The sequence below is a fragment of the Asterias rubens genome, chromosome 4, assembly GCF_902459465.1.
Source record: "Asterias rubens chromosome 4, eAstRub1.3, whole genome shotgun sequence".
Lineage (NCBI taxonomy): Eukaryota > Metazoa > Echinodermata > Asteroidea > Forcipulatida > Asteriidae > Asterias > Asterias rubens.
Genome location: NC_047065.1, coordinates 22,007,934 through 22,026,566, shown reverse-complemented (window position 1 = coordinate 22,026,566; position 18,633 = coordinate 22,007,934). Strand labels below are relative to the sequence as shown.

The window sequence follows — 18,633 nt, the reverse complement described above, 5'->3', positions numbered from 1 at the left end:
CCCCTTTTACAGTCCATACGGATGTAGGCTTTGGTATCATCAGTCCGAAGCCTGGCCGGTAGAGCAGAAAGCAATACCTCCACAATACGTTGGCAGGAGTTTGGGAACCAGTTACCGCCGTAAACAAACTTGGCTGGTGACCAAAGATTATTGACTGCCGAAGCACGATATAATCTTGGCTGGTGTCCCGTTTCTGATATCATTTCATGAATTCTAACAAGGGGACAATCCACATTGTCGTTTTTAATTAAAAAAACCCAACATTTTGTTCCCATCGTGCTTTATAACAGCACAATGTTAAGGGTGGACGATTGAATACAAGGAAGAAGTTTGGCTAGTACTGTCCCTTTAATCAAGAAAAGACCACACCCATTGGTAAGAAAAGACCACACCCATTGGTATAAAAAGCAAGAAAGTTTCACCAAAGAGAAATTCACGTAGCCGAAGCAAAATAGTCTGGCACTTCGGGTGTATTATTGATGTTTGCACAATCAGTGCGTTTTATACACACAGGGTTATTATACATTATATTTGTCTCAGTGTGATCAATGTCTATATTATGGATCTTTATCACCGTGCGGACATCTTGATTTTCTCCCATTCAAATTAGTGTGACCAAACCGAGGCTGGAAGGAGATTTAGTCTGGTTCATACTTGTACGCTGAATACTAGTACTGTTACTGGATACAGGGGACAAGATGGTGGTATCATTAATGCCTATTGAGAAATTTCAAACGTCTCTTATGCATGCTGCCTCCACGTGTTTGTATAGGTAACTCTTGAGGGCAAAGGCTTTATTGCATTTCTGGCAGACGTAGGGTTTCACGTTGGAGTGGGTCTGGATGTGCGCCCTCAAGTTGGACTTGTCTGCGAAGGCCTTGCCGCACTGCGGGCAGGAGAAGGGCTTCTCGCCAGTGTGGGTGCGGATGTGGCCCTGCAGGAGCCACGGTCGGCTGAAGCACTTGCCACAGAGGTTGCATTTGCAGCCAAGCTTGTGCGTTCTGGATAGAGAGAAGAGAAGAGGAAACAATATTGTAAATACACACAAATATTAGCGCGTAACTTCATACACAATAAAGTTGACCACCACCACACTCCACCCGTCCTCCCTCCGTACATATTCCACCATCAGTTTAGCCATATCCCAATCCAAAACGGTGTTCAGTTTGTGTGCAGTTAATAGCCTACCTTTAGTGGGCAGTTATGGCTCTCTTATTAAACATTGATCTTATTTATAGTAATGACGACTATAATAAGAGCGATGTTAAAGAGAACCAAAACAGCCCAACAAAAAGGTGGGCTAGTGTGATGTCTGATCAGGACTTTACTGTGTGTCCATACAATACAATTTTTCCCTTCAACAAGTCAGATTATTAGGTCAAGATCGATGACGTACTGTGTTTTTGATCACCTAAGGTGTCACAATTTTGATTTTCGAGTAGTCTGATTCTTTTCACCTTACACAATTTTCAATTAAGTTTCTGTCGAAACATAACCGAGAGCTCTCAGTACTCAACCCACCTGATATGCATGCTGAGTGCTGGCATGGAGACGTACACCTTGTCACAGTGGGGGCACTTTCTCGCCTTTTGGTCGTTCACACTACGATGTGTCTGTCGGTGTCTGGCCAGGTTGCTGGATGTGCTGTAACCCTTCCCACACTCTGGACAGACGTGACTGCCGTTGCTGGAGCACTCCTGTGGCGATTCAGGCCGCAGGTTGTTGTCATCCTCATCATCAAGCAGGTCTGATTTAGTGTCCGGGGTAGACGTCATGAAAACGTTCCGCAGCACCGTCATCTGCGGCCGGTTGTCGGGCGGCGAGACTCGGCCGAAGTCCGGCTGGGTTGCTTCATCGGCTGCCGTTGGGGATGTTTGTCCGGGTTCGACACAGGTCGCGGTGGCCGTAGCAGCCACCAGACCCCCATAGTTTAATGCACTCGGCTGTCGGGAATGACCGCCATTCATGGAAAGATTAAGAGCCGAGGTTTCGATAAAGAGGTGAGGAGGGTTGCTGCTGGTGAAATTCGATGAGGAAGACGGAGAGGTGTCCACTACAGTGGTGAATTTTGCCTTCAAGTCGTCGCGTACGATGATGTCATTGCGTTTGATGACGAACTGTTTGTACGCATCGTCTTTGTCCGTCGTAGAGGGCCGGCGACCCACGGGCCGACCGGAACGGCTGATGTACGGTTTGCTGACGGGCGATGCCTGATGACAAACAGTCATTGCGCCCTCACCGGTCATCCCATCCATTGAGCTACTCCTGTTGGCTCGTGACTTTCTCCCCTTCGGCTTCTTCTTGTTGTTCGCCTGCTGAAAGCCATTCTTCTTATTGGGCTCGTATGGGTTGGTGGTTGTGTGGAAGTGCAGGGGTTTGATGACACGGGAGAGCGGGGGCAGAGCGGCACTGACGGTATGCCCCTTGGTTGGTGTAGTTGGGATCCGAAGACAGCTTGGACTTTCAGATCGGTAATCTGAAGAAAGAAGAAAACAAATCAAAATATCATCAGCAACTTTGTAAAATTTGTTTGTTCCCATAACAGTCTTTTTGAAGAGAAAATAAATCAGATAATTGTTCTAGTTTGAGACATCATGAGAAGATGAGAGCGTAAAAAATATAAAATTTAGCCAGTACACTCCTACTACGTCTGCCATACCTCAAAAGGCTTATGGCGCTAGAAACAAAACCAAACATCAAAATACTCATAGTGTTACAAAAAACACATTCTTAAACCATGCAACCAAATTCTATAGGCATGCCGTTGAACATTTGAAATGGGAAAAGCACCCTGCGCTTACCAAGAAAATATCTTATATAAAAATTAACAACTTGTTTCGAGTTAAGGGCTAGTTTGCCATGGAGGGTCCGCCTATCCTTGGGTACACTATAACTTGGTTGACCCGGTCGGCACGTGGGTGGCTTCCAAATAAGGATTTATTCGCGTGTCACATTCAACCTCATTACATTCGGGGAAGCCACGCTTGACCCCAAGTTAGTAGGCGGGCTACGAGCAACGCTAGCCCACCTGTCCATCCCAATAAAGACATCGGTGGGTTAAAGCCCACCACAGGTGTGTGTTTGGACAACAAGGAATCACAAATCTGGGAGTCTTCAAAATGTACACTTCGGTCAAAAGACTTTGAACACAATAGTAATTCTGGAATAATGTTTTGCTTGTTATTGATTAATTATTATTATAAAGCTCTCGTGGATTGCGTTTTGCTTGATATTAAAAAATTCTGAAATTGTGCCAAAGTATACAAAAATCAGTGTTTAACAAGTTCTAGTTTATTTGGGTCTTTGTTTTTTGATGATTTTGTTGTTGTCTATTCATCCAAATGTGTTGATAAATCAAGAGTGTTTTCTTATAATACCGTTTTTAAGCCATGATACACTTTCGGAACAGAAACAAATAAAAGTTCACAGATTTAAAAATAACTTTTAGGGTTTACAGAAGGTAATGGTAAAAGACTTTTCTTGAAATATTATTCCATGAAATGCTTTACTTTTTCGAGAACACATTAAACAATAATCAATTCTCGACAACGAGAATTACGGATTATAGTAAACACATGTCATGACACGGCGAAACGTGCGGAAACAAGGGTGGGTTTTCCCGTTATTTTCTCCCGACTCCGATGACCAATTGAGCCTAAATTTGTACATGTTTGTTATTTTATAAGTTGTGATACACGAAGTGTGGGCCTTTTGGACATACTGTTTACCGAAAGTGTCCAATGGCTTTAAGTGACCAGTATATTTTCAGAGATGATTGGAAAGGTGAACCGAACCGAACTTAACCAATATTATGAAGTACTCGGATAGCACTGTAAATAATGGTTGTGGACATACCTAATTTGGGCCAAAACTTTGATCGGTTATTCTCTTATGATAAGCTGTAAGACTTCTCTTTTGTATTATTAAACACAAACAAAACAGGAGAGCAAAAATTTAAACAGTTTGATGTATGTAACTACAATTCGAGGGGCTCATTAAGTTTTACAAACATTGCGCAAGAAGCAGCACCCTACGTGCCACCACAACAGTTCACACCCTTCAGTCCTGTGATTGCTTCATAACAATTAGCCCCAGAGGCGGCTGCCAAACAGAATAGACTGGTCAATCCATTAAGCAACATGGCGGTCAAACCCAACCTTATTTTACCGAACTCAACAAACAGAAGATAAACTGAGGATAAAGCAAAACAGTAGTCCTTTTACAGTTTCCGGAAGTTATTCAATTTTTTTCATGTCAAAGCCAGAGCTGTTTTTTGGCTTGTGGTGTGTAAGTGATGTTCCAGGTCTGTTCGGACGGTGAGTCAAATCGGAAGTGTCCTTCAAGTAAACTGGTAGACCATAAGTGGACCGATGATGTGTAATTGACTTTTCTATATTTCTGTATTCGTTGAATGTTATTAATCAACATAATCTAAGATGTAGACCCATAGTGGTTTAAAGACACTGGACATTATTGGTAATTGTTATAGACAAGTCTTCTCACTTGGTGTATCTCAAAATAATATGCATAAAATAACAAACCTGTGAAAATTTTAGCTCAATTGATCATCGAAGATGCGAGATAAGAATGAAAGAAAAAACACCCTTCGAGACATCAGATTCTAAATCTGAGGTCTGAAAATCAAATTCTCGAAAATTACTTCTTTCTCGAAAACTACGTCACTTCAGAGGGAGCTGTTTCTCACAATGTTTTATATTGTCAACCTCTCCCCATTACTCGTAATCAAGAAAAGTTTTTATGATGACAACTTTTTTGAGTAATTACCAATAGTGTCCACCGCTTTAAACAAACAACGTAAAACAATGGTTTAGGTATCGTTTGGTTAATTTAACTTTAATAAAAATATTAAGTACAAATCAGACTTCGTTTGGCTTATATGACCATGTACTGGCATTCCACTTAATATACCAGACATAAATATCTGGTGGGATACTTTGGTATAAACTTGAACTTGGGTCTTAAGTTTGGACGAGGCCAGTTTGAAGTGTAGTATAAGAACAAAGAAGCACATGGCAGCAAAACGGCCCCAATGAGCTATATTATTTACAACAAACCAAACTAGGTAAAAAGGCAAAAGTCAAAAGCAAGAACATAGATACATAGTTAACACACTACAAGAAAACATACAAAAATAGTTGAAATTGGTAAAAATAGCCGACTCCAAACGTTCAAAGAAAATAAGGATCGCGTTGATCTCTTTGCTTTTTTAATTTGTGCTTCATGAACACTACCTATCCACACGACACCGACGTGCTAAATGATATTGCGGTATGGAAAACACATTACCGGAAACCAAGGGCAAGTCAAATGAGTTTTGAATTTTGAAACAATGTCTAGATTTAAAAACGTGCTCACACTCCCAACTCGTTATGTAAAACGTTCAGCCTTAAAAGTGCAGTTACAGACCCACCTCTGAGGACAAGGTTACGCTTGTGATTAAGAAATAATTACGCGTTAGAGATGTATGCCTGGTGTCCAGCTCAAAGATGAAACATTGTGGGACTGTATATGGGAAAGCCATTAGAGCAAGATCCGGTTGCCAACACATGACAAGTTGTGAGGTTTGTTGTTAACTGTCTTCAAGCACTTTGTATTTTGTTGTGCACAGTGCAAATACAAAGTCGGTCTTATCGGAATTAAAAAAAACAAAAAAAACCAAGAAACGAAACCGAAGATGCTTTTGGTGGTATGGTATCATTCGTTCCCCCCCTTTTGTCATTTGTTGCTACTGTGGTCATTTGTTGCTACTGTGGTCATTTGTTGCTACTGTGGTCATTTGTTGCTACTGTGGTCATTTGTTGTTGCTGGAACACAATACCTCGCTTAGTAATTGTTTGCATAGTTTATTCAGGCCTGAGTTCATTGTTTTGCAGAGTACCATTCAACATGTAATGTTGTTTATACCATTGTAATAGACCTTTTCGCAAATACTGGGGCGCGCGCGTAAAGCTTGGAATTAGGTGCATTGTGGTCTAGCTGGTATCCAAATTTGATTCATATCTATCCCACAATGCACCTCATTCAACAGTCTGCGCTTGCGCATTGGTATTTGCGATAAGGTCTATGTTCTAGCAATTTGGCCAGTGGCCACGAATGGAACGTGAATAAACCAATCATGGAGGAATAATCTAATTTATTCCTCCATGAACCAATCAACCACAGTACCAATAATGGTACATCAACAAGATCACATCGTAAAGGTATTTCATTTTTCCAACAGATATTGCTACAACAAGAACAGTTTAAAAGAACTTTCCATCAGTTTTCTCACTCGCTTTGACCAAAAAGACAAACTTGCAAACTCCTTTCCACAATAAGACACAATAAACTTGAAAGTGCATGACCTCATCGGACCGAACCCCACCGGATAAATTACTCGTAACTTGGCGGAACTGACACTTGACAACTTCCAAGTCGTTCAGGCAGGTGTCAAACTTAGGTCACAAACCCGAACGTAAAATTCGTGCAGTGTGCAGATCCGATCACAATATCTGTATGGTTACACATCACATGGGTCTATAGGGAAGAAGTTGTTTGGTAACTTTGCATGAGAGTCTCACAAAGATTCGATTGTAAAAATTAACTATACAAAATATTGTCAGGGTAAAAATGTCTGCAATTACGACCATTCAATTAATAATCTCTATTTAGATTGTACACAACAATATTGCCGCCTATGCCGTTGATTTTGTCGATTTTTTCAAGTAGTGAAATTTTATATTTCTCCCCCACAATACGTTGGTGGATGATATATAACTGTGTGTTTTTGTGCGGAGTTCAACGTTATAGACCACTGTGAGCACCCTTTGTGTTCTTTAAACAAACTTAAAGACATCAACCCTCGAGATAATAAAATGTTATTATTTGAAGACTAGACACTATAAAACTTGAATGACACAACTTTTCACTGTGCATTGTTGTAGTAGCAGGGAGACGTTTTGCGAAGAACGTCTTAAATCTTTAACAAAGACAAGCATGTCTCAGATTGCAGCTGGCCCAAAACGACTCCACACTGAAGTTTTTCTACTCCCAAGTCCAAACAGGCCGGCCGCAAATCAAGCACGCGTGCGGCGTGTCAAACTCCTCAGGACTATAAATCTCTGGCACGGGCGAACACAGCGCGTGGCACAAGACCCCCAACACGTACGTACCCGATCAAACCTCAAGATTATGCAAAAAAAATAATACCGGGGAAGGAAAAAGAAAAAGACCCCAAAAGCAAATGCTGAGACTGCGAATTTTCCACATTCCTATAATCTCCGGTGCACCCAGCCGAGAGTTGACTCGGCCTCGTTGTGGCCGGGGGCTTTAACATCTTGCAATTTGTATGCCAGTGGTCGTCTTTAACGGGGACCTTGGTTCCTATAAAAATACACCAATATGTTTTAATCCCTACAGTGTAAGGGACACCCCATTGCCTTTGCTTTACTATACCAAAATCATTTCATACTCAAATTACTTGTGCCTTTTTATGCATTATAGTTATACACTTGGATCGTGAAGAAGTAATCACGTGAGTCAAATTCAATTTAAGGAAGAAGTATAATTCTAGTCAACTCTTGACTTTTGAACACCACAATACCTGGAGAATGGGGAACAAGTATTATCTAAATGTCTAAGTTGAAAATAGGTCCACAAACGATAAATTCCTACAGATTGCAATATATAACTACCAGTGAACCGGGACTGTGAAGGATGGTTGAGATTTTATCTAAATATTGAGTTTATATTGGAGAGAAAAAAAATAGCTGCATGTTTTAAAGCAATTATTCTAGTGTTCAGTTAAGCTCGACGACCGGGCGACCCAACATATAAAAAATCGCCAATGTGACTTTGACGAAACAGATGTTTGGATAAACCACAAACCATCGCCCCCACCACTTCCCCAAACAAAAACAAACAAGATTGATGCTTCTTAAAGGAGAGAATGAGGACACTTGTTTCGTTTTCCTCGTTGATTGATAATCCACTGGGCATGAGGCGAGTCCAGAGCCTGGCAGACAGACGCGGCTCGTGCCGCTGCTCTCTCCGTCTCGTGCTGTCACTGAGACATGGCCAAATATGGTCGACTTCGGACTAATGCGCATCGCTATAGATGTCTCTCTTTCTAGTCAAACTTAACTGAGGAATGCTAGGCTGCTAGTTTCCATCGCTCCCCCACCTGCCAGTTGAGATTTGTGGCTTCGTGTGGCACTAAACATTTCATAATTTTTTTGTATGCGATAAGATCGGTATAATGGTTTGGCTGCGGATAGTGTATAATTATAAGGACAGCTTGAGATACATGAAAAAGGTGGCATTTATGTTTAGCCTAGTGTGCCAAAAGGGCAGAGAAAAATCATGTAGATAATTTCTCAATGATCAAATCTACACATAGATGTAACAAAAAAGAATCCCACAACTTTAAAAAACATTGATACCTCTCCATCATGGAATATCAACAAAACCCTTATAATTATGATGAAATACTTTGAACCCCAATTTTTACTTGGCATTTGTTTAATAACAATGTGTGTATATATACTTGACTTTATACCCTTACAGACCTCTTAAAAAAGCCTTAAAACCGCTAATTGCAATTTTTCCCCCTCATTTTCGTTGTTATGAAAGTTAAGAAATAATCAAATCATTCTACGACTGAAGACCTTAAGAAACTTAAGTTAAATTCATACAAGCTTCGTATGTTTCACGCCTTCTATACCAGTACTGCGGTAAAATGGCCCTATACTGTACAAATACCATTGCAATTGTCATCCATCAGTCATTGCCAACGTATGTAAAAGTACACCCCTGTCATAACCGACTGCGTTATAATACACTCCACTGACTGACATTGCGTTCATCGTGGTTTGTGTTCGTCATCAACCAGCCCGCTCCCACTAGTCTTTACTCGGCTCGTTTTCATCCTGTTCGGAAGGACAAAACACCGATTCGTCTGTCTTCAACTCGAAGACAAGCTGACTGCTGGTGTAAGACGATATACGAACACGTGACACTAATACATCTGCTGATAAATGTCCTCCCTAAAAACCACACGCGACCCCGACCGACCGTCAGCGTTCAAGATCGCTGTGTACGCAAGAGATTGATTTGGGACCATTAGTTGGAGTAAAGGCATTGCGATACAGTAACGGTGTCCAATTCAAAGATGAGCATCGTTCAATTCTAAGACACACATCCCCAGGGCCCTGTTTCATACAGCTGCTTAAGCCGAAAAAAATTGCTGTTCATTTACAAAATTCAAAGATATAGCTATGTTAATTGTACGACCCGAACGGCCCAATTTCATAGAGCTGTTTCAGCAGAACAAAATTACTCCTTTTCGAGAATAACCAAAAACAGGAAGAGAGAACTAAGCCCCTCGCCCAAATTCTCAAATAAGTTACTCAAATTTGTGTAAAGGCTTAATAAGCCAAAACAACTAGAGTAAGTTTTCATTGCGGTGGACACTATTGGTAGTTACTCAAAATAGTTATAAGCATAAAAGGTTACTTGGTAACGAGTAATGGGAAGAGGTTGGTAGTATCAAAACATTGTGAGAAAAGGGCTCCCTGAAGTTGCATAGTTTTTGAGAAAGAAGTGATTTTCAACGAATTTGATTTCGAGACCTCCGATCTAGGATTTGAGGTCCCGAAGTCAAGCATCTGAAAGCACACAACTTCGTGTGACAAGGGTGTTTTTTTCTTTCACTATTATCTCGCAACTTCGACGACCCACTGAGGTCAAATTTCACAGGTTTGTTATTTTATTCGTATAATATTGAGAAACACCAACTGTGAATGCTAGTCTTTGACAATAACCAATAGTGTCCAGTGTCCTTAAAAGCATATACTCTGCCAATTTCTACCAAACTCTTTGTGTATCATTTCCTTGGAATTTTCTCTAAAGAGCATAGCAAGTACTCTAAGGATGATCCAAAACAACCTTGGCAAACCTCAACTGGTGAACAATATCAATGGCATCCATCCACCACCACCACACACACACAAATACCACCGCCTTGTCGTTGCCAAGAATTGTTTTTACAAGGTCTTAATCTCAACTTTCCCCCGACAGGTTTTAAAAGAACTACGTCAACGATTGTTACCATGGAAACATCCTCTATGACTCTACCATCACATCAGTGGCCGATAGAGAACGAAAGAGCAGGTGATTGCGTCATCACATCAGTTTGCACTGAGAGGGCCGGCCCTGTATTTTAAACTGCGTCACAGAGTGCTTCATCAAAACTGACTTCCATTAGTACACGAGTGAGTATATTGGACTTTTATCAGGCTTTTCAGAAGAGCACATTCCATTTCTCTTATTTCCGAGCATCCCCATAAATACTGTAGGTATTTGTGTATAATTGATTGAAGAGTATTACAATCCAATCTTTTTGAAGTTTCATTTCATTCATTAATTCTGGTTGGGAAGCCATGGACTTTAAGAAAGGCGAAATATAGCTGAGAACCCCAAATGGAGAGACGACATGGGAGATTAAGTTTTAAATGTGGGAGGAAAAACCCAGAGAAATCTTCAAGGTGAAACCCACGCAGTCAGGATGGGAAAGAAAACCCAATACACTAGCGCGATTCGAAATGGGGTCCTAAATGTGTAAGGTGCGGAAAAATACCAACACACCAACCCGACTGCTTGAAACACGGACCTTTTGTTAATGTAATTATACAGGCGTTGTTTTCAAAATGCCACTCCAATCTTGGCCTACCACGAGTTTGCAAGACGAAACAGGTTCATCAAATTGACCAGTGGCAACTTCCTCACGTGGGGGGGGGGGTCTATTGTTGGCCCCGAAGGGACACCAGAAATAACAAAAACACACTAATAAAATAACGTGGCGTTTATATCGGGAAAATAATGATAAAACTTGATAAGTAACTCGAAAACTCGAATAGGATAACCTTAAAGTAGCCACGGACCGTCGAATAGGCCTTTAGTATTTGACCAACGAGAATTACCAGTTGGCCGGTTTGGCCCATCGTTTTGCATGGTGTTATAGATTAGAATTATAATGCACTTCTTCGAAATGTCAGATAAAGTTCATATGGCGAGAGAGACACTTTGAAGTGGTGGTTTCTAACGATCAATCAAATGCAACAAGTCTTACTTAAAACTTGGACCTTTCCACGTACGTGCAGCACGCTTTTTATCTATTTGAAATCTACGGCAAACAATTTTCTTTTTCAAGTACTAAACGTGTTCCTGTAATTTTTGTAAAATCAAAATTCGGATTCTAGTAAACTCATGACCGGCCAAGCCCGATGGTTTTGTGTTTTTAAAGTGAGTAATACTAGGCTACCACTTTGTGTAATATCTTCGTGAAAACAATTGTTGACAATGACTCTGATAAATATTTGTCAATATTGTGGGTCGAGTATCGAATTACATTTACACATACTTATTTCGAATATGAAATGATTTCTGGTCCAGTACAAATTTTGAGCTATACACGCCCTTCAATATAGTGGATATTGTTTCCAAATTCGAGCCCTGCCGTTAACGGTGACATTTGTTTCTGCTGGATCAGCGCCAGAGTTACAGGTTTTTGACTTTAGAGATGAAGCAACAATATTCACTCGTGACTCAACGTCACGAGTGGGATGCCTTCCTCCTTGCTCATCGTGCCTGGCTCCAGGGGGAGAAGCTAAGACACACAATAAGAATGGGAGACTCAACGGGGTTCTCTAATACACTCAACCATCTTGTGACATGGCAGCAAAACGAAAGGAGAACTTACGTTCAAGGATTTAAAGACATGGTGAAATATCGAAAGAGCACATTCATTATAAACTATTACGGAGGCGTATACTAGACCAATATCATGTTGCCAACTTCTTGGTCATGTACATTGTATCCAATCACAGTAATGTATGCCAGCAGTCGTTGTATAAAATGAAACCAGACTATTTATCCCTTCCAGGCTCTGTTTTGAGTAACATCCATGCAATGGTTACATTCATCGAAAAAGAAAATCGTTCATGTTTGAGTTTACATATTATTTACAGGGTCAAAACGATCAGAATTCGGTTTTCACGGACCATTCTTTCAGAAGTTGACTAGCACTGGCCACTTTTAAAGTATTAGAGAAGAACCACGTACCATGTTATGAATAATTGTTGTATTAATCACCCACTTCGGGGTTAGATGTCCTTCCATACGGTGATGATTATCAATCATTGTCTGTGATTGTTTCGAGAACTATTTCACCTCTGAGTTCTCAAGTTGGAATGAATATTGTAGTTTAGTTTCATGGAATGGTAATTTAACATCATCATTGTAACGGTGGGTGTCATGTTTTAAGCCAGCCAACCTACGAGTGTTTCATGTCGCTAAACTGATATCAGGATCTACCGTTGCATTAATTAAGCGCAGTGATTTAAAGGAACCCCTGCTTCATGTCTACTTAAATTCATGTAATTTTTTTGACCAGCCGTTGAACTTTGTAGAGAAACATTCAAACCACCCAGCGTAATATGCTTAACCATAAAACAGGGACTCTATGGATAAACGTACAGTCACAATCGAAAGTGAGGATACCAGTACACGAACCACAAAACCTTGAAAGTTATTATACCAAAGTACAGATGTGAACAACCCTGTAGTTATAAAGGGCAAGCTTCGAATATAATAACTAAGGATAAAGGACAGTTGATTGTCTTCAGGGTTTCTTAAAAGAGCATTCTCCCGAGTTAAGTTGAGTGATTCCCCATGGGGGCCAGCAAGAGAAAAAAAAAAGAGGGGGTGATCTTGCGGTCTTGGTTAGAGGTTAATTGACGACACGAGCCGCATAACTTAGGAAGCAGGGGCTGTTTTCATTCGGTAGGCCTGGCGCGCGACACCAGAACCGCTGGCACGCGACTCCATGCCCAAATATGGTGATGGAACTGCCACCCTGCAACTTCTACTCCGTACAGTGTCTTATGGTTGTCGTAGTGCATCGTTGTATAGTGTGTGGATCTTACAGGCGAGTTTGTATATATGCCGTGACCAGGGAACTTAATGATTGTGTGAGCTATATATGTATAGAGTCGACTGAACTTTGAGATGGATGGAATTTCAAACTTGGTGCTTGGCAAAACAATATTTTGAGATCAAACATTAGGGAATTTTTTTTCTTTTCTGTTTTAAGTAGCTCCATAAGTTTGTCGTCAGACCATAAGTTTGTCGTCAGACAAAAAGTAGTCGTCGGTAGTACAAACCATGTATGTAATTTTTTTTCTTTTCGTAGTTATTATTAAAGGCTCTGGACACTATTGGTAATTGTCAAAGACCAGTCTTCTCACTTGCTGTATCTCAACATATGCATAATATAACAAACCTGTGACAATTTGAGCTCAATTGGTCATAAATTGCGAGAAATTAATGAACAAAAAAAACATCCTCGTCACACGAAGTTGCGTGCTTGCAGATACTTGATTTCGAGACCTCAAATTCTAAATCTGAGGTATTGAAATCAAATTCGTGGGAAATTACTTTTTTTCTCGAAAACTACTCCGATTCAGAGGGAGCCGTTTCTCACAATGTGTTATACTAAACTATCAACTAGCCCCATTACTCGTTCCCAAGTAAGGTTGTCTGCCAATAAATAATTTGAGTAATTACCAATTATAGTGTTCACTGCCTTTAAAAGCATTTCTATTCTTAATAAGGTTTAGACAAAACACGATTTTTGGAAGAAGTCTAACGCCATGTTATGACTTAACGTGAGTTTTTAGACTTTAATCACACTTTTTGTAACCGTAGTTCAAATAGTTCAAACATGTTACAGAGTCTTTTAATTGATGTAATAGGCCCCAACTATTGTGTTAAGTTATTCGTTTGTTATAAAACAAAACCCTTTTTGTTTTACTAGTTTGGGAAGCAAGAATAGTTGGTTGAAATGATTACGTTAACGAGTTGTCTGTTCAAGTTGTGGAGTTGAAAACTGCGTTATAATAGGTACTTCCGTGCAGAATATTGTTGAAATGGATGCCCCCTTTCACGTTATTTTCTTGGGTCGTTTTTTTGTGAAGACTTTGCCTCGGTGTGTTCAATTCACATAAATGTCATGTTAGCTTAACCATTAAAGCAGCATTTATGTTTTTTAAACACAAATTAAGTTACACCCTTTTTCGAAACTCAATCTTTGTCTCACAAACCAACTCTTAGGTTTCAGTGTTCCCAGCTTTGGAAAAGAAAAACAGAAACAAAATGAATCTTCACAATTTCGAGTTTTGTTGAAGTCCATGAACAAACACATCGTTTGCCCCGTTTACGTTCGCAAACTGCCACCATAAAAACAGGCATCACTGCTGACAAAGAACAGAACGCTGAGAAACCAAACCTAAAAACAGAGCAAAAACCAACAACAGACAAACAAAACAAAACAAACAAACAAACAAACAAACAAACAAACAAACAAACAAACAAACAAACAAACAAACAAACAAAGCCATACAAAAAGTTTCCCTTAATCTGCTATAAGTCTTAAATAATATTGGAAATAACTGTACCAACTATATAAAGCATATCGAAACGAACTACAAACGGTTTGTGTGTCACGTTTGTGTCAAAGTGCTCTTGTTGGTCATGTCGACATTTCTAAGAGCCAAATTTCGGTGCCACATTTGTTTTGCTCATTGAACCCAAACTGACTTTTTGTTGCCATCCATTTTTTTGTTTTACTCTCATCCAGAAAATAAAACTTGTTTCAAAGTTGATCTGCTTCTTTTCAAAGAAACAAACGAAACTTTTCAAGTTGAATCTTTGGAAACACCTCACGTATCCAATGCACAGTTTAGTTTCCCTCACAAGACGTCAGAACAGAACAAAGGCATATTTACACGGGTAACAAAATAATTGATGAAAATGCCAGAAAGTTCATCCATTTTGGGTACAGTTTATCCAATTATGACCCCAGGTTGTTGTGCAGTCGACACCCACTGAACACAATGTGCTCGCTGTGGCACCAGAGTTTGCCATTTTTATGAAATACAAACAGAAAACATTTATAGAAATTACACCGGTGCTATAATGCAATTACAGAACCCTCTTTGCGTCGCATACCATCACGCACACTGGGCGGCGCGCAACCACCTTCGCTCAAACGATTTCCAAAATCATTAGCTTAAAACAGACTAAAAATAATGCCTGCCAAATAAGTTCAAATTCGATTTCAAACTGTTCTGAAATTCGTCTTAATTCTCATTCTAACCCGCCGTGATCGCCACTGTGACGAAATAAGGACCAAATCACCAGAAATTCAAAGAAATTGCGACTTGAGAAGTGCTATTACCCACTTTTGGATTCTGAAAATGCCGTGGTGGTTTTTCTGGTCTCCTTTGTTTGGTCTGTGCCAGACACCTAGCGTGACATGACTTCAAGCTCAGCGAGAGGTGTCTTGGCCCCAACAAGGTTGAGAACTATCGTTATTGTAAGCAGATAGCGGGTGAACTGGGTTCATTTTCAAGTTGACATAAAACCTTAAATCGTTCTCTTAATCATTGACTTCTTTGTGTGACAAAAATTAAAACGTTCTGGATAGTATATGTTATAACCACTCTTGCTCTTTAGGAATAAACGAACTAAGACAAATGGAAAGTATTGTTTACATTTGGCACATACATATTCTTTAAATGTCCCCATGGCGACCATGGGTCGAAGTTGCAGGAAAATATACAAAGAATACACAATACAAAAAAAGAAGACAAAATTACACAATGTTCTGAATAGTAAACTTTGATCATTATAAACACCAATTTAAGAACATATTTTACTGTCCACCTTTTCGGGCATGCTATTCTCAATTCATCATTTCCCTGAAATTGGACTCCATACCAAAAGTGCCAACAAGGAAATCCAGAATATCTCAGTTTGATAAAAACCACTGATTATAAAGAGAATACCACCTCTCCCTGGCCGGCCTAACGAACATCGTTAACGAGAAACTCTGGAAATAGATGGGGACTATCGATGCCTGGGAACGGCGCGGCAAGCCGGCGGGGTTTGGGGCCACTGGGTGGTGTGGATTTCACGGAGACAAAACCACCGTGAGACTCCTCGGATTTCGATTTAAAGATATAATTGGGCACTAAGGACCATTTCATCGGGATAAGATCTGGGCAGCTCATTTTTTGGAGGGGACACTAGGTTTGTGTTTTGTTTTGTGAATTGTTTCCCTCGTGAAAACATTTAATGGTAAACCACTTTTCACGTTACACAAGGAATTAATGGGAGTTTAAACCCCACCGTTACTTTAATTTAATTTTCAAGGGAAGAGTGAACACCCTGTAACGATGGGGTTTTATCTGGCTAACCAAGCAGGGGTAATTATTTTGCGCAATCATTCCATAGGGCTAATATCCACAAACAGCTTGCGTTGATTCTTGAAGGCAGTGGACACTATTGGTAATTACTCAAAATAATCATTGGCATAAAACTTGTCTCTCTGGGGCGAGGTTGATGGTACAAAACATTGTGAGAAACGGCACTTCTGAAGTGCCTTAGTTTTCGAGACAGAAGTAATTTTCCACGAATTTGATTTCGGGACCTCAGATTTAGAACTTGAGGTCTCGAAATCAACCATCTAAACGCACACAAGAGTATTTTTTTCTTTAATTATTATCTCGCAAGTTCGATGACCGATTGAGCTCAAATTTTCACAGGTTTGTTGTTTTATGCATGTATGTTAAGATACACCAACTGTAACTTTGACAATTACCAATAGTGTCCACTGCCTTTACGATTACATAGGCCTATAGTCTAAGAAGATAACAACAGTATAAAAAGTATAATACAATCACACTCTCAGCAATGAACTCCGTGAAACCGTATAAAGTACGATTGATCTTGCAAGCCAAAATCTCAATTGGTTTTCCTGCATCAAATCAAATAAATATATAACTATCAATAACATCGAAAGCCTTTTAATTTTCCCTTGGCTGTAACGTGGCAATGTTGCGTCACAAATACATGGTTCAGGCCACCATTACATGGCTTTGCAAACACGTCACATGGTCGTGTAAAACAACTTTTAAGAACGATCCAAAACAAACAACGTCTTGTCTTTGTTGTCTTGAACTTGACTCCTCAAAACGAGCTACCACCAAGACCCCGAAACTAAATAAACTTTTATCGCACAGAGGCATGGGCCTAATGACCAAACGCCCCGGGCCACTCGGGGTCACAACGCAACGGGGCTAGATTTCGGCACCAAACTGGAACCCCTAAAAATACGACTCTTTGAGAAAAGTATTGACCGATTGTGGCCCAAGTTTTGTTGTTGTAGCTTACCTTCACCATCGGGAGAGAAACAGTCCCATTTCGTTTGAGATTGCACTGGAGGACGGACAAAACGTCTGACGAGGAAGGAGCGAGGCATTGTCGAAGTTGTTGGATGAGAACGGAACAAAATCCGAAAGAAACCTTTGATGAGGAGTTGTTTCTTTAATAACACAGCGGTGGTTGAGGAAGACAATGGTTTGCAATGGTGTTGTTGTATTTTGATAACTGGTTTCCACACTCTGCTCCCACGGTGTCTCAAGATAAAGTGATGTTTCTCTGGTCTTGCATCTGCCTTATCTTCTCTCTCTCTCTCCCACTTTACTTATTGTCCCCTCCTCTGGTAGAAAACCAGTGATCACCATCAACAGGCGAGAAAGGGCCACTTGCGCGCGCATGCAACAAGTGTCACCCACTGCACGGACCAGAACGCCGAATGCTTTACGCACTCTGCAACCGGCGTGTACGGTTTAGGGTATCCTGCGGTGCAGTGGAATCAACCAATGGTATGTCTAAAATGCAGTGTAACGGTATGGCAAGGGGGCAGTGAAGAAGGAAAAATCATATTTCATATACAGTGAGGGATCGACTGCGCAGGCTCCAACCGCGGGGGTTGGGGAAAAGGGGGGGGGGGGTTCAAGTCTAACGTCTTCAAGAAAAGAAAAAAACACAGTTGTTAATGACCTGGTGTGTTGGGATAACGCAAGGATGGAACACATGTCTGGTATAGAGAGTGTGGTATATTATATGATCAGCTGGTATTATTACGGGAGGTATGCGATTGAAGGGTTTGTATTGCCAGACTGTGTTATGAACACAGCCTTTCGGCACATCGAAAACCAGGCTTGAGTTTCAGTCTCATTTTTGGGTTGTCATTGCTTAATTGATAGGCAAAACAAACACTTTTATGTCTGGTGTGTGGCTTTTCGGTTAAGAACTCTTTGTCTTTTTTAAGGGAGTGAGGTATCACCACCCATGTATATAATTTGATCTTATTCACATGCTGCGTCTTAACACCTTCTTCGTTGAGACGGCCAAAACAAAGAACCCCGCCAAATTATGAGGGAAAGAGTGCAAGACACTTGAATGTTGCGTAAAAATGTCTTAGAACAATACATGAATAACGCGTCCCACAATTAACGATCAGATATTGTGACAAATTAATATAAAAACAGGGACGCAGCGAGCGTCAACAATTTTCGATTCTTTTTTTTTACCGTTTTACCGTTTACTATAAAATACGAGACTCCGCAAACCGATGGGCTTTCGTTTGCTGTACAAGCAACATATAAACACACATTAACGAAGGTACAATGTAACTCCTACAATAGTGACATTATATTGACCAACTTA

At 40.4% G+C, this 18,633-nt stretch overlaps 1 protein-coding gene across 1 annotated transcript; it reads right to left on the bottom strand.

Moving 5' to 3' along the window:
• Positions 1-43: 43 nt before the first annotated feature.
• Positions 44-17,607, bottom strand: LOC117289345 (B-cell lymphoma 6 protein homolog). Its single transcript, XM_033770429.1, has 3 exons — positions 17,293-17,607; positions 1,522-2,476; positions 44-1,001 (listed from the first exon to the last, which is right to left on the bottom strand). The coding sequence occupies exons 1-3, from the start codon at positions 17,378-17,380 to the stop codon at positions 731-733; spliced, it is 1,314 nt and encodes a 437-aa protein (XP_033626320.1). The 5' UTR covers positions 17,381-17,607; the 3' UTR covers positions 44-730.
• Positions 17,608-18,633: the final 1,026 nt, after the last annotated feature.